At 40.0% G+C, this 20,627-nt stretch overlaps 1 protein-coding gene across 2 annotated transcripts in view; it reads left to right on the top strand.

The window, feature by feature from the left end:
* The window catches only part of cadps2 (Ca++-dependent secretion activator 2), a 127,000-nt gene that overhangs the window by 48,878 nt on the left and 57,495 nt on the right, over window positions 1-20,627 (top strand). For both annotated transcript variants that reach the window (XM_053426864.1, XM_053426863.1), the window contains exons 10-13: window positions 2,187-2,323; window positions 10,135-10,322; window positions 16,757-16,858; window positions 19,932-19,995. In XM_053426864.1, coding sequence (XP_053282839.1) covers window positions 2,187-2,323; window positions 10,135-10,322; window positions 16,757-16,858; window positions 19,932-19,995 — 491 coding nt within the window. The remainder of the gene's footprint in view (window positions 1-2,186; window positions 2,324-10,134; window positions 10,323-16,756; window positions 16,859-19,931; window positions 19,996-20,627) is intronic.

The raw sequence follows: 20,627 nt of genomic DNA, 5'->3' as shown, positions 1-20,627 counted from the left end.
ATTCAGACTTCGATGAATCGATGTCAACAAGCTGACCTCCTCCCAGAGCTCTCTACCCTGGTCGGCTTCTAGCAGTTGTGGCTCAGTGCACGTTTATGTGTTATTGGAGCATAACTTTGACGAGTGAGTCGATTGGCGGGGGTGTGATGTATCGATTGCATTTTTTTGAAGCGTTGCCTGCTCTTGCTTTTCCAAGATTACCAATGCTTGCTTAAATCTTCTCTGTATTGAAAATATGACAAAACTGCTGGGGATGACATCGATACGTAACTCTTCTGTTTGGTTTGGAAAACTTTAATTATAAAAATATGAGACTGTTTTATCTGCGAGCGGTCGTCCTCCAGCCAGAAGGTTGGCAGCTCAAATCCCAGCCCATGCCGGAGTGTCCTTGGGCAAGATGCTGAACCCTGATAGATGTTGAATGCACTGGTTGTAAGTAGGGAAGGGAATCGGCAGGGACCTCCCGATACGATATACTATCACGATACTTAGGTGGCGATACGATATGGATTGCCATTCTGTGGCTATTGCGATTCGGTAAGTATTGCGATTCGATATTACGATTTCTTGCGATTTCTTATGGTTATTTTTTTTTTTTTTAAATACTGGAGCATGGAAAACAGTTGAATCATACCTTCAAATACAACACAGTCAAACTCACTTAGAGCTTTACAAGTTTTATTTCAAATATTAACATTAACTTAATGACAGCCGGGCAGCCAATAGAGAATATAAATAAAAATGTGCCCTATTATTGTATAGTCCCTGTCAATTACATACAAACTGACAGATTAAGAAATGTATACCACTTAGGCTACTTTTAAACAATAAATAAAAGGTAAATTAAATACAATGAATAAAAGTTTACTTAAAATATAGAAAATAAAAAAATAAAGAAAATAAAAAAAAGAAAAATAAATAAAAAGTAGGCTATGCTTCACTGTTGTTTGAATGCAATAAATATGTTTAAAAAAAAATTATTTGGGAGACAGCATGGCGATTTAAAATCGTCATTCACAAGAATCGCGATTCGTAACTGAATCGATTTTTCCCCCAATCCCTAGTTGTATGTCGCTTTGGATAAAAGCCTCAGCTAAATGAGATGTAGTGTAATGTAATCTGTTGTAATGATCTGTGGTGAATGTCATCCAGCTATTCCAAAACCCTAAACCCTCTTGACAAAATATATAATTTTACTAATTTCCCTACAGACCTAAGGAAAGGAGTTGTTAACATACAAGATAATTGTAAATGTTTTAATTTACACAGCTATAAAGAAAACTAGAATGTCACACATTAGAGCCGCCCAGACTCGACAATCGTATTATGAAACCAGATTTAAAAATACAAGATAGAAGCTGCACCAAGCACACACAACTATAGATATTAATTTTCTTAATTCTTTATTTACAAAAAAATCTAGATCAATGAATTATTCTCTGAACAATTTGTAAAAAAGTCACAACCTGCAAGAAAATGATTTAAAATCCTTGTGTTTGGTTGAAATCTATCCAGTAGCTTTTGTGGGATCCTGCTGACAAGCAAACAAACAAACGGACAAAACCTCCTTGGTGGAGTTTATAACATAAAGATGTTTGCATCCAAATTTAGTGAATTAATAATTATATTAATTATATCAGATTTTTCCAGTTTTTCTGAATCTGACTTTTCAGAAAATGTTTTTGCTTTGTTCTATTTGCCTTGACAGGAAAGCTTCTTTCACATCAGCAGAGCTTCCTGGGGTCTGATCACGATGCTGAGTGAACTGTGGGAACCATTTTCCTGACGATGATGCAATAACAGTGATCAGAATTTTAAAACTTCCTTGAAAGGCAGATAATATGAGGCAAATTTGGATCTATAGAAATCTCCTTTTCATGGTTAAATTGCCTGGTCTCCATAATGATCACACTGCTAACATGTTGGATGACTTTCCAGGGTAGTTGTTTAATGCCGTCATGTGTCCGTCCTAACACGTTATCATCATGTCCTTAGCCACGTGTCTGGTTTAAGCACAACCTTGATCTTCACCCTAACCTTTGGTTGCTTTTACTCACACTGCTGTTTGAAACGGATCATTTCAGAAACATTCGCACTCAAAGTCAGAATTATTCCTAACTCATTGCCCAGAGATTCAGGGTTGAGCAGCTCTAAATCTTTTCCCTCCCTCTGTGCTTCTTGCTCAGGTCTGGATCCGTCTCAGCGGCAGGGAGTGGAGGGGTTGATCTCTGCAGCTCCGTGTCGCCTTGACCACACCGCCCTGTTCAGCATTTTACAGAAACACACTCTGCAGCACCGCATGAACGACTCCTTCTCATGCCTGGTACGTTCACACAAACACATCATCTGACACAACCTCAGTTTCGTTGATTCTTCACTGTGACGCCCCAGGAATCAGCTGATGATTGATGGAGATCAGTTTAATGTTAAAGTTCATTGTTTGGTTCAGACCATCATCATCATTTTCCTTTTTCTTCTGTGAAACTTTTATTTAAAATTCTCACCAAAATCATGACTCATCAAAACAGTTAAATAATCATAATGTTTATTTTGCACTTTGTTCAGCCTGATTCTCTTGTCTTTCACAGAATAACCTTGTAATGTAAAGTTATAAAATATAATTCTTGAGTCACAGGAAGAAGCTTCTAGAGAGGAAGTGGAAAACTTTACCAAATGGCATATGGCAGTCAAATTAAAAAAGTAATAGAATGGGCAAAAATATATTTTTAGAAGAACAGTGAATTTCTATGTGTTGGTCGGATGAAACAAGTACTTTGAAGACATCACCAAAGATTCAGGGAAATAATTCCAAGAAAGAAAAAGCATTATAGTTGCCCTTAAAATTCAGATTACCGTTTTAATTCAAACTTGCAGCCTTTGGTATAAAGTGATCAGTGTGAGAACTTTCCGTCTTTAACCTGAAGAAACATCATGTTGAGAAAATTGGCAGTTCCAGCAACGAAGAAAGTTGCTCCTAGCAGAGAGGGACACAGCAAGCTCTCTCTCTCTCTCTCTCTATCTTTCTCTCTCTCTCTCTCTCTCTCTCTCTCTCTCCCTCTCTCCCTCTCTCCCTCTCCCTCTGTCCCTCTGTTTGTGTGTAAGCCTGGGGGGCTCTCTCACACTGATTGAGGGGATAAACGCTCTAATCAATACTTTACAAATAGGAACATGACCCTCATGGACAACTGCTGGGCTGGGTCAGTGGAGGTGGGGTGGGTGGGTGGGAGGGGTAAAACCTATATTAGTAAAGGGGGGGGGGGGGGGGGGGGATTAGGCCATCCTGATAACCTGTACTATGAAGCTGGTTCAACTTCCTCAGTTAAATCTGGACTTTCCTGCAATGGGCACGTTCGTGTTCATTCATTCAACCTTTATTGTAACAGGAACCCATTGAGGTACAGACCTTATTTACAATGAAGTCGAGTAAATGAAATAAAAAAAACATTCCAAGACGCCAAGAAAACACAAATAAGAAACAGTAAAGTTTGCAAAATAGCCAGAACAAATGTAAAAGCTTTAGGAATAAATACAGTGCATATAATTTAGTTTAAAGCGATTCAATTAAAACAAATGAATCAACTTAAACAAGAACAACTGGAGGTAAAATAGGTTAGATTAAAAACAAACATTATCCTTAGGATAAACAAGCGTTGAGTTCTGGATTGTTCTGTGTGTTAGTCCATGTTTCAGGTGCATGATGACAAAAACTGTATTTACCGAGCTCAGTAAAAACAGCTGCAGTGATCCAGTCATCAGAGCGTGTTCAATGAAGAACATTGGTTAATTATAGGCAGCTATATATATATAAATACAGATAGCTGCAGGTCAATTATGATATAATTAACATATAATTTGGTTACACTTAAAACTGATCAAAAACAAGATAATATATAAACAATGTGATCGCTTAACTAAAATAGAAAGAGAAGACTATATTTCTGTGTTTAAACTGTGAATAAGACTTCTTACTGAGTGAGTATTTTTTTTGCCTTTTGTGTGATGATAACCAAACTCTAATGAAAGCTTAAGTCATGTCGGACTGTTTCTGCTGCTACGACACCGACAGATGTTTCATGTGTGATGAGCTCAATTTGGACCAATGTTCATTTAAAATCATGGATATATTGAACAGTGGTGTGAATCATGTGTATAATAAAAGACATCATAGGTTGTAGTTTTTATTTCTCATGTTGTTTCTTAGCTTTACTGATAATAAGGAAATAAAACACTGTCAGGTATAATGTCACATTTAAAGATTATTTGTGAAAGTCTGGAAACAGCTACATGATTCCACCCATCTTTAAAAAATATCTACTGATGTTGATTGTTTTTCACTTTACTTTAAATCCCGTCAGGATCCTGTGGATCGATGACTCTGGTTTCCAGGTCTCTGATTGGGTTGCAGTTCTTGTTTTGACAAGAACTGAAATGTGGCTCAGACCTGCCCCCAAAAAGCTCCTGCTGTTTGTGTGTCAGTGTGTGTTTGTATGCCAGTACTTAATCTTTTCACATGCGATCAGGGTTTTCGTTTTGTATCTGAATGTCTAAGGTGTGCAAGTAAATCCACATTAGAGCATTTGGAAGAACCAGTGGAACTTTTCTCTGGCTCGTTTCTTGTCCAGCTCTAACAACAAATACGTAGCTCCACATGTGTCTTAGTCAAGAACAATCTCTGCAAGAGACCAAATGAAATCATACATAAATATCCTAGAGATGGGTCAGGGCCGCCAGGTTCACTTTGAGCTTCCTGGTTTCACTGTGGGAACTACACGGGACAGTGAAATAAGCCATTAAATGGATACAAACAGGTCTATTTCATGCTGTCAGGACCGCTCGTTCTAAAGAAACTGAAGATGGGAGTTGCTGCTGATTGACAACTTTCCATCTTAGCTGATGTAAATTTGTATTTATAGTCAAACAACATCCACTGGGGTGGTTTCATATGGTTTATGAAACCACCTCTATAAACCATACCATATTGTTTATTGGTAATTTACTCTTCTCCCAATATTTTCCTAAATCACAATATATTCTTGACTAAAATGAATGAACCTTAAATTGGATTCAGTTTTTCTCTTCTCTTTATTTTCTGGTCAGCCAATCATTGCAGTTAATTTTTGTAGAGTCTAGTCTACATCCTGAATGACTTGTGTATCACTATGTAAGCTGGTGGTTCATAAATGGGCTAGAGGACGTGAAAGCACTTGTGCCTCACAGGAAGCACAGACATTGTTCTTGCAATCCACCAAATATTTTCATTAGCAAAATTCATACGAAGTTGAAGTGCTCGTCGTTGTTCGGAGCTGAAAGTGTCCTTCTCTAACTGAATGAAGACTCTAAAAGTCTAAGGCAGATCTGGAGGAGTCGGCTCATCCTGACATGTGTTGTGTTCAGGTCTTTTTAAAAACAGCAAAACGAGGAGATGTTCAGCAGAGTGACATCTGTGCTTCTTTCATTTCTCTACCTGCCTCCCCAGGACGCCTCCCAGCTCTGCAATTAGGCCGAGCCATTCACCCTGCCCCTCCAGCTCCTCACTCCTCAGCCTTTTGTTAAAACTCATGGGCTTTGTGTTCCAACCTGAGCCTCTTTTCACAAGCACTCTGAGAAAAGGCCAGTGCCTCTACGTTGGGGGACATCTGTTGAGATCGGGTTTGGATTCATGTCATAGACGGGGGTCATATTTTATTCACAGAGTTGAACCCAACAACAACAACAGTAATTAGGCAGAACTTGGGTTTGGATCTGGGGCCCAGGGTCCTCCTCACTGGATCAACCTAGTTCCCACTGGCCAGTGAGGTCCAGCTACAATGAGTTGCTTAAACATAACGATAAAAATGGAAAATTAAGAACTGATCAACTAAAAACAAACATGTCGGTCCTTGGGTGAAATCATTAACAAAGTTGTTATTATTATTATTATTACCAAAACTAACTATTATTATTTGTAATAATAATATTAGGCGTATTTCCTAATTATGAGCTTGTAAACCATCTAAATGATTTAGAAACTTTCCGATATAAAAACTTCCTAGCGTTGCTTTAACTTTACTTAAATTCAGGAAAAATCTAAATTTGTTGTCATTGTCTGATATCGTCTATATCATGGTTTCCAACACTAACTATTCAGACCCAAGAATCCATGATGTTATAGCTGCATCCATCATTATTCACGTTTTCCCGTAATCAGCCTGACATGTGGCGTCCTCAGAAACATTTGGATCTCCAGTAAAGATCTTAGACAAAGTTGAAAAACAGATCAACCAGTAGACCTGAATAAACGGAGATAAAAGACAAACATGCACAAAATTCTATTTTGAGACACTCAAGGAACTCCTTCTTTATCTTCACCATCAACAAATGACGAGTTCACTATAGCAGTCTGTCATCGTCCCAAGAGCCACCCCCCACCTCCCCTAAACCGTAACAGGGTCATGGGATCGTAGAGAACGAGCACTCAACATCACAATATTTACCTCCCCTCATCGTTTTTTAAACTGACGTAACTCCTACCCACTTTGGTTTGCCGTCAACCTCAAGTCTTGAAGCCATTCCACGTCTTTATCTCCACCTTTACTTTTTTAAGGACCAAGACACAGGTGTTCTCTCCTCCAGTCAGTCCAGTCTAATTGTCCTGCTGTCAAATTAACTTCCTGTGGAGCCATACCCTTATGCACTCTAAATATAATTTCTCTGATGTATGCTCGGCCCGGCTCCAATTAAAGGAATCTGCAGAAGAAGAAGAGAGAGGCTGCAGATTGCATTGACCTGCTGACTTCAAAGAAAACTAGCAAAGATGGCCAAAAGATTGACGGATTTACCTATATTAGTGTTTTCCATCTATTTGTGATTAATGCAGTGACGTTATGAACCATCTTGGTGGCTCTTGGGGGGTAGAGTGGGTTGTCCTCTAATAAGAAGGTCAGTGTTTGGGTCAATAGCTCCTCTCTGCAGAATCCTAGAAAATGAAGTTCATTATTTTAACTTTGACAGTTTATTTTATCATATATGGGGGGGGGGGGGGGGTGAAACAAGGACATGTCACCTAAGAAGTTTTTTTTTTATGGTTGAAGAGAAGGTAAAACTTACGGTCCACTTTATTTTAGATCACTATTCCCCACAACCTTCAAACCAGGCATTTTATAAACACTGCACTGTATATGTGAGTGTGTCAAACAACAAGATTCAGCAATTCAACAAGAAAAACTATTCAAAAACATCCAAACTCTCTTTTTTGTGTTCAGAGCGAGAGGCTGTTAAACCAAATTACAAGACAATAGATTTAAGTAAAGACAATTTAAATCAGTATCATGCTAAATGTTCCAAATGGCCCACGTTTCAAGTGGCAAGTGATTTAAGATGCTGTGAACTATCACCACCTTCATAATCTGAATTATCCACCTGCAGGCTCTAATGTCTGCTCTCTAAATGAAAACCAGCTTCCCATGAGATCGGCTGATTCAGAGTTTGTCACTTCTGAGCTGTGAACCTCAGCATCGACTGAACTGAATTTGGAGCTGTCTAAACAACCACTCTTATCTTTATATTTTCATTATCTTCAGAATAACCTAGCCTTAAAATAATAGAACAGCACTGTGTGCATCAAATGGAATCACATGGCAGATTCGCAACTCTCTGACTGTGAGGGTCACAAGAATTGTTTTGGAGCACAAATTAGTTTTGAGTGCCAAAAATATCCAGTCTGAGAACCGTCAAGAAAAAACATGAAGAATTCTCCTTCGCCTCTCCGGGTCAGCCGTCTGCAGTCAGGTGGCGAGTGGCGAGCTGAGGGGTCTGTCTTTCCAAGAACCACATCCCGCTCTCACTTTTACTGGGTTGTGTCATTTCTCGAATGGAGGCGTGTACACACAGACGTGCGGCCACGGCAGACAGAGCTAACGAGGCAGTCGGCTTGTTAGCTGCTAATTGAGCGGTCAGCGCCAAGACTGGAGTTCGCCATCTGTTTGTCACAGAGGAACATCTTGTCGCTTCACGCCCGTCAGCAGGCCCCTTTCTCTCTGTGTGGTGTGATATTAATAGCTCAAGCTCACAGACGGAGAAAAAAAATTATGAAAGACTCGAAACGACAAACAAACTGAAGACTGTGAGGAAGGAGTCGGGGGGGTGGGGGGGGAACGACACACTAAAAGGCCTGCAGAGGAGGACTCTGCCAGGTCCAGTTAACCCCGACAGGCAGCATGTCAGCTCCAGTCTTTCTTTATTAAATCCTGTAAATAATATTGTCTAGTATCAATTCCTTAAATTATCTGCAATATTGTTAAACCTTTTAGATTTTAAACTCCGACGTTATTCTGAGGACACATTAAACCTGTTGACTATTAAAGTCATTTTCTGTCTGTCAAAAGTTGCTTCTTATTCATCAACCGAAAAGCATAAAACCACAAATGATGAAAAACAGTCTAAACGACAATGGCACTCATTCACTGCATACCTACGCCAAGGCCCAGTTTTTTGGAAATTGTGAATTTTTTTTACAAAGGGACAGTCTCTACCAATCAGTGTATGTATTTTGAATAAATAAAATACACTTCCTTCATATTAAGACAGTTTATTTATCTTTAAATTCCTATTTTAATGAATCTCCAGTCATGTCATATAGGGACTGTCTTTCATACAGCCGCTCATCTGATACAAGGACAAGCTCTGAAGGTAAACTGAAACTGTTTGTGTGCAGCACGTCTTCCCTCCTGGATCACTTGATGCAGAGCAGAGAGCCATGACTGAGACTGGAGGAAGTGTGTGTGTGCGTGTGCATTTGTGTGTGTGTGTGGCGTCAGCTCGGTGGAGGTGCTAATTTGTTAACATTCCTTCCGTGAGGAATCTTAATTAGCGATGTAAGTTTCCTGCCTAATTTAGTGATTACGTGCAGGATGAATGAACTAATGAACACCTCAGCATGTTCCAGTCGTTCCACACCTCTCTGCTTCTTCTCTCCTTTCTTTTTACTGTAGTAGAGAATTAATAGTTGGAGGGTTAACCTTTACACTTCTCTGTTTAATTGTGTTAAAGGAGTATTGAGGATTTGTATTGAGTCTGTAAAGCCAATAGGTGACCAGTGTTGGTTTTTGTCTGCGCACGGCTCCCATGGCAACAGGATGTTTTGAAGAAATCGTTTGGGTAATTTTTCTGGACAGTTGTTGAGCCTGCTAGTGGAGTTCATAACAAACTGCTGTTCACATCTATCAGAGAGTAAAGCTGTGATGTTGTCTCATTTACCCATACTCCAATTAAATGGCTACTGTCAAAAAGTCAGATATAGGCTGTGTCCGAAATCACTCACTAGTCACTTTAGTATATAATAGAGTGGATTTCTAGTGCCGCCTTATTGTATAGTGACATTTTGTATACTAAGTGTAAAATAAACATTTCAAATTGATTGTGGGATTTACCGTAGGTTGACATCTATAATCCTGTTACAATTAGGTAATTAACAGCGCAGAAAAAATAGTAATAGAGTAGTGCCTGAAAGTTGTGGGCTCAACTTAAGGGGTAAGTAAATGACAGCCAGAGACTTAGTGATGTGTTTCCTATTCATGTTTGTAGCAAAATAAGTAATTGTTGTGGCCTTCACAAACAGTCTACATCCTTACTACTACGATTAAGTCTTCAAACGAATGACTTTTGCTGTGTTAAGATCTTGGGTACACCTCTGGCGTGGAGAGTGAGTTTCATCTTATTAAACCTCGAGGTCGAATGATTCTGTGTATGTTGAAGAGACTCAAGACCCTTGAGATTGTTTGCTGGAGAACTTCCAACTTGATCAACCTTCTGTGATTCATGTTAACACGTTTAGGTTTCAGGGATACTTCAGAAAATCAGAGCCTGAGGTATTCAGTTAAGTTCAAATTTGTGATGTGAAATAAAATGCGAAATTCGATACTCTGTTGACAAAAAAACGAGCCATATAATGTTTGATAACTCTAAAATAATAAAAGACTGGGAGGAAAATCAGATTGTACATGTTAAAATATAAGGGTGAGCATCTGGGGGCCTAATTAAATAGCATCGTCAGATTTAGACTTCTCTCTATAAGTCATATCCGTGTTCTAAGCTTTTATGTTTTGTTTTGTTCTGCCTGGTACTGATAGTGTTTTATTTTTATTTTTCTGTCTTCAGGGTTGGTTCAGTCCTGGTCAGGTGTTCGTCCTGGATGAGTACTGTGCACGGTACGGCGTCCGAGGCTGCCACCGCCACCTGAGCTACCTGAAGGGTCTGATGGATTATTCAGAGAACAACGCATTGGTCGACCCCACGCTGCTGCATTACAGCTACGCCTTCTGTGTCTCCCACGTGCACGGAAACAGGTACGCCATTGCTGTCCTATTAAAATTAGCCTGAGATTATCACACAAGAGACCATGATATTATTAAAGTTCCCATCAATCACTGCCGGGACCCAGATCTATGACCATGCCAGTAACATGGATTGTCCTGTTTTGGGTTTGTTAGTCTTTTGTGGCCAGTGTGGGATCTCATCCCTGTTACTCCTGTACTCACTCCTGAGCTATCGAGCAAAACATTTTAAATAGGGACTGAAAAATCCCTAAAATACAGTAGATTTAATAACAATGATAATAATAAGATGAAGAATAAGAAGACTGTGCAGAACATCTGTCCTTGTCTATGCATTCAGGCCAAGAAGGCCAACAAAAACACTGCCATCACACAAACATGCACAAACACTGGCTGACTCCAAATATACTGACTTCAACACACTAGTGTGCAGACTCCATTTATTGTTGTGTAAACTTGCAGAATGCTTTTCAAATCCTTATTGCAGCCGACTGCAGATTCACAGTTCAATACAATTACGTCTCATGGCAGACATGTACCCTGTCCTCTTAAAAAAATGTTGCACTCTCTCCTTTTGCACCCGGCAGAACAGAGTCATACTTCCTGCTGCTGATTGAGGATTTATTCCAATGAACACAAACAACTGTCTTTGTTTTTACCCTGATCAAACAACTGACGCTCTCATTTTTCTTGGGAGGACAGTATCTTTAAGGGCTGCTCAGCTTTGGTAACATCCAGGCCCCCGTTCATCAGCAGTAAACTCCCCAGATATGAGCAACACAAGTGTCTTTTAGCCACTTGTTGGCATCAGCGCCGCTCCAGCAGTTCAGTTCTCCACTTCACTCCCAGAAGCCCCTGCTTGACTCCTCGGCTGGTAATTACTGATATCTGTGCTTTCTCTCCTTGTCGACTCATTCAGTCAATTAGAAAGCTTAATGATTAGCTTCTCCAGCTAATCGCCAGATATAAATTGGGAGGGATAGCTGGAATTGGCTTTTTGTCAGTTGGAACTCTAATTTGAATAATTGATGCCCATTCAGGGGTCCTGGAGCTGCCTGAGTGGGTGTGGATTGGAAAAAAAAGATGGTTTTGGATGCCTGGCAGACTTGGAGGTGGAGAAAAAAATGCAAACTTAATTACAGAACTCGACTTTTCCCTGGAGGGCTGCTCGCCGAGATGAAACTACAGCGGGAGGCAGAGAGGACAAAGAGAGAATGATGAAAAGGAGAAAAACTTGACTTATACTTAAAGGCGAAATATTTAGAGTGTATCAGACTGTGCTTTTAATAAAACTCTGAGCTCTAGAAGGAGGAGAAATGTCAGACCTTTGTGGAGATGTAAATACTTCTCTGATATGTGAAAGCCTCCCACATGCGGAGGTCAGCTCATCATGGTTTGTTGCAGAGATGTTTAACCATTTGTGATCTGACATAACAACATTCCCTCTATATATTGAATCGACCCTTGTTCCCACCAATGTGGCAGCATTTTTTCTGCAGCCTCTTTACAAGTTAAACAAGTCACAGTACAATCAAAAAATGTGCATGATGAAATATTTTACTTTGATGCTATTAGTATTTCTTATTTCTATTGTGTGTTATTTTTGGTCCGTGGGATTCTTCATAGATTGTATATGCTCTCTGTCTGCTCTTTACTGGTCATCTTCTCATCATTACACTGGAGCTGCAGTAGATTGTTTCAAGCCGCAGCAGCAGAGCTGGTCCGTGACCTTGTTTCACTTCATCTGTAAGAGCTGTGTGGAAATACAGATTACATCTCCTTTAATAACAGCAGCTGACGTGACACTAATATTACAAACGTCTATTAAACAGCATTTGGACATGAGACACTCTGATGAAGTTTTGAATTGGAAAATTAAGCTGCTGCTGGATTTGATGGAAGATACAAACCTATGCAGGTGAAGGAAATGCAACACTTAGACTTTGTCTTGTTTTTCTCTGAGTGTTGATGAGAAGGGTGTGTGTGAACTGAGATCGGGGTTAAAGGAGCATTAGCAGAGCTGGGAGGGATGGGTGCTCGTCTCCCTCTCACCTGTCATGTCAGATCTTCTCCTCTGTGGGTCGTCCACGCCCGACCAACATGGGATGTGACAGAAGCTTTTACCTCCCCCAACCATTCAAACAACAGAACTCCATCTCCAGATAGGTAATAGGGGAAGACGGAGGTGGCACACATGATCACCTGCCACTTAGACTCATCTCCTCTCCACACCTCTTAAGGTGAAGTGGCGTCCACACCCGGTACCCTGCCACACCGCTCGGAGAGCACCGCTCATAACGACTCTCGTCAACTGACATCAGAACCAAACAGCCGCGGGCTGATATGGTGCTCACCGTTTATACTTGAGCCACATCGAGTGTAAACACCCTAACCTGAGCCTACAGACCCCTCCTCCTTCTCGACCCCCCTCCCCCCTGCCTCCACCCGGGAGCTGTGCTGACAGCAGCCGTGCCTCCAACGTGCTCGCTTCATTTAGCGGTAACAATGTGTCTGAGGCCCGACAAGCTGTCGCATCGCTCCCCACTCCTCTGTGTGAGTCCAAGCATGAACAAACATCTGACTCGATTTAATGGCACAGTACGGAGAGCTACCAAACCAAACAGCTCACTGTGTCTCTATGAGCTCAGAGCGCTTTATACGTATGGCATTCTGCCAACGTCTTCCTTGTCCCATTAGTTTCCTGTCATAATTTGATTCAGAGGAAGTGGAAGGTATGACTTACATTGCAGGAGAACTGAGTTATTAATATATCATCAAAAAGCTCTTTGAAAAAAACATTTCAGCTTCTTACACACTGAATTTAACAACATGTTGTTCTTTACCTTCGCCCATAAAAAAGGAGAATTTTCAGCTTTTGTGCTAAAAAAATTCATAGAAATGCAGCAGGAAACCTAAAAAAATTTTTTGGAAGTGTGTGTTTATGTACTTTTTATTTAGAAAAAGAGTGCTGTTTTCATTTTACATCTGCACATTCATATAATTTTGAATTAATCGTTAAGATCAAATGAATTTTAGTTAAGTTAAAATGACAGATGCCTGTGTTTCCCACTTTTTTCGACTAAACGCACTTGAATAAGCTCGCAATCATCCAGAAGGCGTCCTAATGCTGTGGGGAACAATGCATTTGTATTATCATTTCAAGCATTTAAATACGGAGACTCAAAATGAAGTTGCTCAATATCAACACATATGTTTTCATTAATCGTTTGAGTCCCTTTCCAAGCAAAAAGTCTGATCCTCAGCTGGTTTCTATCCTCTGACATGAATATATGCTGCTTAATTTGTCCTTTATTAGAGTAAACAGAATAAAATGTTTTGACATCTGAAGACGTGGAGACGAGTCAAACTTGAAGTAGATTTTTGATCGTTGTAACGCTGAGTCAGGTGTCACCCTGTCATTGTCAGTGCTGGTAACATAGACGATGTCCTTGAATTTTAATAACTAGTAATTATTCCTTTCTCAACACTATTTATTATTTCATTGGCTATGGTTTTTTGATAATGTAAATATGATGGTGATGAAAACATTGTTGCCTTTTCACACTGATGCTTAAAGTAACATGAGCTGCAAAAGTGATCAGTCAGTTCAATGTTCTGTCACTTGGCTGTGAACTGTGCTGCACATGGAAATAAATCAATTGATCGTGGAAGATGAACAACCTGGATTACTGAGCAGCTGCCCTCAACCACGAGGGCTTGGAGCCTCAGGCTATCCATCCATCCATCCATCTATCCATCCATCCAACCATCCATCCATCCATCCAACCATCCAGCCATCCATCTATCCATCCATCCACCCATCCAGCCATCCACCCATCCACCCATCCAGCCACACATCCAGCCCTCACTGTGATGACAGTTCTAATGTCTTCATTAGTCTGTGAGGGGGCCTAGAGAGCGGGGCCCTTGGCTTCTTCAACATGAAAGCCTTTACAAGTGGACACCCCCCCCGAAAGACTGCTTTACATTCTCTACAGATTAGCTGGTGCTTGTTAAATAGGGGCTGTGGGAAATGGAGGGGGGTGCGTGATGAATTGCCAGATTTGAGGAACAACAGGGTTTAGAAGTTGTGCTAACAAGTGCTGTTGTGCAGGGAAAGCTGCCTCTCATTACCGATTGAATGGAGTAGAGTGGAGCTGAAGAGAGACGCTGATGTTCTCGCACAATACATGACGACTTTCTGTTGTCATCCACATCACACCTCATCTGCAACCTCCACCCCCTAAAAACCAGGCCCTCTGGAGAGTTAAACACTGGAGGTTGACCTGGACACATCATCATCATCAGCAGCACATTGATTTTGTATGATGAATAATAAATGTTTTTATTTAGTTTTTACTTAATTTATTTTACCTATACAAATCTACCATAATTTATAATATTATTGTATCTTTCTGTAATTTATATAACTGCAATTTAAATGCATTATTTAATTGGTTGTTTTTATCATAAATTATATGTTGCAGAACTTATATGATTATATATATAATATATACAGATATTTTATATGTATAATATTTCATATTTGTATACAATAAGTTTTCTGTTACTTTTAATGTAATTTTGTTATTTGATCCTGTGTCTTTTCTTTCAATTTGATATATAATTGCATTTGTGTTTATGTGATTAATTGTAAGTTGTTTAAAGTTAATTAAATTAAAAAACTAATTTAATTGTAATTAATCAATTTTAATTTATTATATAGATGTATGATTTGAATAATGTTTTACCATCATCATAATTATGATCAATCTTAACAGGCATATTAATGCCACATAAACATTTATTATTCCTGTATCTGAAGTATTTGAAGTGAACATTATTGTATTTTCTTATTTCACAATGTTAAATGCCACTGTTGTGATTTCCTGTAATATGTGTTTTCATTGTAAGTGAAGCACTCGTCTGGTTAAATTAAGTTATTATTCTTGTCATCGTCATTCACTGGAAGTTAAGCAGCAATGGTTCACTATCCTCGTCTCACCTGCTGCTTGTCCTTTCTCATCACGTTTTTTATTTTCAATTCAATATGCTGCAAGGAGCTCGGCGGAGTTGTTGGTAGTCAAGGCGCAGCGGTCAGGGGCTGAACCAGCGAAGGCTTTTATAAGAACAACTCATTAACAGACAACCTCCTCGCTTCTCCCCTCCGGCGACTGCGAGTGCCGTTTGGAGAGGCTGCTTTTCTCTTTCAGCTGCATAGAGAAAGCCCAGAAAGTCAAGGCTGGTCGCATTGGGTCCTGATTGCATTTTTTCCCCTTTTTTGCCAGAGTGCCTATTCAGACGAAGGCAAGAAGGGAATGAAAGCTTTACAAACATTAATGAAGCCCTCAGCTAGCAGTTTATTCTTTGTGGTCTCTCCTTCTGCTGGCGGGATGAGTTGTGGAGGAGGAAGTGGAGCCTGAGCAGCTCTCTGTTTGATTGGTTGACTTTGAGGTCAGTGTGGAGAGTTTGGCTGCTCGATCGGTTAGTTTGTAAAAAAAAAAATAAGCCAGTCAAACTCAGAGCGAGGAAGAAATTAAAAGAAAAACAGTCCGGGCTGTTTACCAAGTCTTCACATTTGATTTTTCCTTTGAGACTCTTCTATGCTAACAGAGGTTTCTTGGTATTTACAGTGATGAAGCATTGATGAAGAGAGGTCTTAAATGTGAACAGCTCATCAGAGATAGTGCCTGCAAGGTTGCTGTTGGATATTTCAGATTCTCCAATAATGGAAACAACCTTAATTTACCTGAAGTGATGAGAGAACCAGACCATTATTTGAAACAATGTTAAATCTTGTGTATGAAGTCTATTTTATCCTAAATTTATCAAATCTACACAATTTAACTTTACTAAAGTGCTGGTTTTATTGTTTGCAGTTAAACAAAATGAACAGCAATGACCAAGACAAAACTAGTTCAGTGCTTCTAACAATGTTAACAATGGGATGTTTGCTTGGCCTTTGGTAATGCTGGTTGCAGCTTTCTTTCTGAAACTGGGAAAGTGACCTGCGGTACTTGAGCTGGAGCAAGTAAAGACCTGCTGCTACATAAAGGGCTGTCCACCTGTTTATTCAAATTTCAGAGAACCAGTTGCTGTTGGTGTTGTGGTGATCGACAACAGTGATGTAAGTCCCAGCCATAGCTGCTACAGAGCACTGGTCGCCTGTTTATTCAAATTTTATTGATCATATCAAATGACCCCAAATTTGACTTTGCACTTCCTTGGGCCCTCAGCATTACATACGCCAAGTGTGAAGCTGATTAGATGTGAGCCACAGACAGACAGATTGCTGGAATTGTTAGATTATTAATGGTCTCATGACATCACATTCACATCATCATTTGGACATTCAGAAGAGCCAAACTACTTTAGACCTTGAGCAGGTGATATGTGGTCATTTGGTCAAGTCAACTGACTGTGTCTTGATTTGTCTGTCTCCTCAGGCCTGATGGGATGGGGACAGTGACCGCGGAGGAGAAGGATCAGTTTGAGGCCATCAGGAGTCGTCTGATGGCGCTGCTGGAGAACCAGATCACACATTTTAGGTAAGAATCATGAAACATGTCGTAGCAGAGACAAAGACGACTATCCCGAATTATATAGCAGGTTCCATACTAAGATCAAATTCAAGATATTCATTTGTCGTAAAAATAAACTCAGTATCATCACTTGCCGAGTTTATTTGTTCGGAATAATGCTCATTACTGAAACAAAAATGGAACCATTCACGAGTCAGAGGTCATCAAAATCCTGGATACATTCTTATGAAGAAAATAACAAATGACCCACACTAGAGGAGTGATGTTTTATAAAGCTTTGTTTTGCTTCATCTCCTTTTTTATGCTGTGATGTGATTTGAGTAAATCTATATCCAAAAACGTGTAAAACTGCTGCTACGCTCCTTTAACTCCATCATAATGAGCTGGGGCAGTCTGGGTATTTTTTTAGCCCCATCAGCGGCTCATAATAGCTGCAGGACATGTGTTGACGGCGGCTGATGAGACCTCCGTGCATCTGCGTGCTGCTATTCAGCGCCGCCACCGGCGTGTGAACACATTGTTAGCGTGGTGTGAAAGCAACAGCCCCAAGACCTTGAACAACGCTCATCTGAATGGGCCTGTGCTATTAACTGTCCCGAAGCCTGGCTCTTGAAACCCTTCTCGCCTGAAAGGGGCCCTCCATCTGGCCCAGAGAGGGGAGAAGAGCCAGGTCAGGGCCGAGAGAGTGGAGTGAGGGGGTGGGGGGCTCGATCAGCGGGAGTCATTACAAACTCACCTCAACAAGAGGCTAATGCTGGTAAACAATGGCCGGGACAATGCCCGGATTATGCTAATTTGCAGCAGACAAGAACAGGATTTCCAGAGTTGGTTTGGATTAAAGCTGAGCTCAGGCAGTGAAGATTCATATATAGTTATCAGGCCTGACTACAGAATCTGATAATGAACATTTAAACATTGTCATTTAATTCATTTCCCATTCTGATTCAGATTAAATTCCAACCGTGAAGATGATCATGAAACACAGTTGACAAATTGTCACAATAATAGCATTTAAATTCAACAGCAAGTCAAGTTTAAGGGAAGGATAATTCTTTTCATATCATGTTTTATCACTGATAAAAGAATTCATTTTAAATGAATGTATATACATATTATGACTGATAGCTCATCTTCCTCCAATATCTTCTTGTAGATGCTTGGAATTTCTTGGTGTTTGTGTTGAGGCCCTCAGTGCCTGGTGGAGGAAAGATCATGGTCTTGAATATATATATAAGAAAAGTTAACTTGAACTTGAAAGCACAGCATGAGGACTTTTGTTTTAACATTTAGCTGAAACCAGTATCTTCAATTGGAGAAACATATTACTGCATTGAATATAATAGTAGCTCCAAATATTATAAAACATCATGTTTTCGCATAAATTACCAGAACATCCCAAATTATGATTATTTTTCCCTGCTGTGCATGGACTGTAAGATCGAGTTGGCCCTGCTTGATGGTAAGTTATATTTGCTGAAGATCCAGGAATGATTCACTTGACTTGGATTGGCCAGGGGTGCAGTGTATTTGGACAATTTGGTGGTTTACAGAGATTCTTGGGATGCACGTGTTTGGTGTGATTGCCTGAGATGTGAGGGTATCAAGGCACCTGTGATGTACTTTGGCGGAGGCGTAAGGCAAAGTGTTGTGCATCCTGTGTGTGAGAAGCTGTGGACAGTGGAATGGACCTTTCTCCCCCACAGGAAGAAGTGATGCAGTGTTTTGGCCTTGCTGGGGTTTGGCCATTTTATTAATGGAAAATGTTCCTCCATTGTTGTGTCATAACTCACCTGCTTAAAAGAAAAGCTACATTTGTGACGGTATTGATCTGAATGCTAGTTTAACGTGATGTTTCAGACCTTTGCTTGAGGAAATGTTCTCTTTCTGTACCTCCATGAATTTGAATTGGCTCTCTGTTGGTAACAGTTATTTGGGTGCTGGCAAGGATTTGTTGCTGTAGGGTGAGCTGGGTATTGATGAATCTGTTTGTTATATGGAAATCTTATAGCTCAATTATTTAGTGATAAAAGGGAAGCTGTAGCCCTGATTTGGGCCACACAGTCTTTTTAAGTTTACATCGGCACCTGTCCTAACAAGAGGCTGATGCATTGGTCTCTCTTGTTACAAGCCAATACCTTAGAGGTAAGACTAATGTGTGAAGATGATACAGTGACAGATTCTCTTTAGCGTTTCCTGTCAATCTGTTTTCGTGGGCCTGCATTTCAGGAACCTGTTGTGTGGGCAGGGATGTTCTGTACCAGCTGGGTACACCAGCGCCCAGTGTTCCCAGGCTCTACATCTCTGGCTGCTGGAAGCCTCTCTCTCTCTGTCAGCTGTCTTCTTGTATTCTACTTTGTTTTCATGCACTAACAACAATTGCACGTAGGTCCAACGTACACACTCCATAGATTAGGTGGTAGTTTATGTTGGTTTTATAATCTATTCCTTTTAAGAGCGCTAAATATTTGTAAGGGTCGTATGAGTCAGTTTGTAACATTTTGATTCATTTGTCATGGATGTTCATGTGTTTTCCTTCCTGTCAGAAGCCTGCTTTCTCCACGGACACATTGGAAATAATATATTGCATTCACCAGAGACAGCTCAGGCCGTTTGAACATAGTCTGCTCTTTAATGGATTTTATTTTTGTTCATCATGAACTTTCAAAAAAATGATTTACAATAAATATGCAGTTCAGAATATGAATAGAACCGTCCGAGTTGTACTTTTAAAACCAGTCATATAACTATGAAGGAACAGTACACCTGTCTGTATGTTTTTGTCCAATAAATGGCTGACCTGTGTGACCGTGTGTCTTTGTTTGTTAAGTACTGTTCACTTGTCAATTAGCAACATGAAACCTCTCTGAACCGCCTCGTCTGCGCTCAGATGGAGCTGGAGGTGAGAAAACCTTCTTCATCAGTGTAATTAGATGAAAAGAAGGCAACCATCTGCTGACGCTAACCGACGTCTTTCTGCTGCCTCTTCAATCCTCCTATTCTTCGTTTTCTTCTTTTTTCCGCGCAGTTGTCCTTGAGATTGTTTCTTAATGTGACGCCTGCCCATGTTTTGCATCTGCAGGTACTGCTTTCCCTTTGGGCGACCAGATGGGGCCCTGAAGGCAACTCTCTCCCTGCAGGAACGGGTACAAAGCACATTTAAATACATGAGCATTTTCATTGTTTGTTCAGACTTCCTCTACGATTTTCTCAGTGTTCGTAGTATCCAGTGCTTATACAGAGCAGAACCCTTTACAGCCTGTATTTATCCAGAATCACTCCCATAGCAATCATGAGAGTGAGACTTAAGATTAATGTATAAATGTTGCTACAGTAGTTTCAGCGAGCACAAGCAGAAGTAATGATTATAGATTGGAAATAGGTCAACAAGATATTTAGGATATGTTTGCAATGATATGAAGCAATGATGTATAAATAGCTGAAGTCAAAAGGATACTTTCCAATTATTAATGCTGTAAATAAACACTGCCAAGAATTGAATGAGAATTATATTCCAACTTGTCGACCTGTCACATAATGTATTATATTAATGATGATAGTGTAAATTAAAAACAGGGATTTTCTAATTTTCATTCAATTACAACATCTGATCAAGGGGAAATCCACTCTCGACTTTGTCTTGACATTGAGACATCAAAGGCTCTTTCTAAGTGAGGAAAAAATAATAAGATCTGGTTCTAAAACCGTCCATTATGAGCCCAAGAAATGAAATGATAAATCCGTAGTACTCTTTTATCATATGTAGGCCATCCTTACA

Source organism: Pleuronectes platessa, chromosome 7 (genome assembly GCF_947347685.1).
Source record: "Pleuronectes platessa chromosome 7, fPlePla1.1, whole genome shotgun sequence".
Lineage (NCBI taxonomy): Eukaryota > Metazoa > Chordata > Actinopteri > Pleuronectiformes > Pleuronectidae > Pleuronectes > Pleuronectes platessa.
Note: the sequence above shows the minus strand (reverse complement) of the source record. Positions and strands in the feature narration are given on the sequence as shown.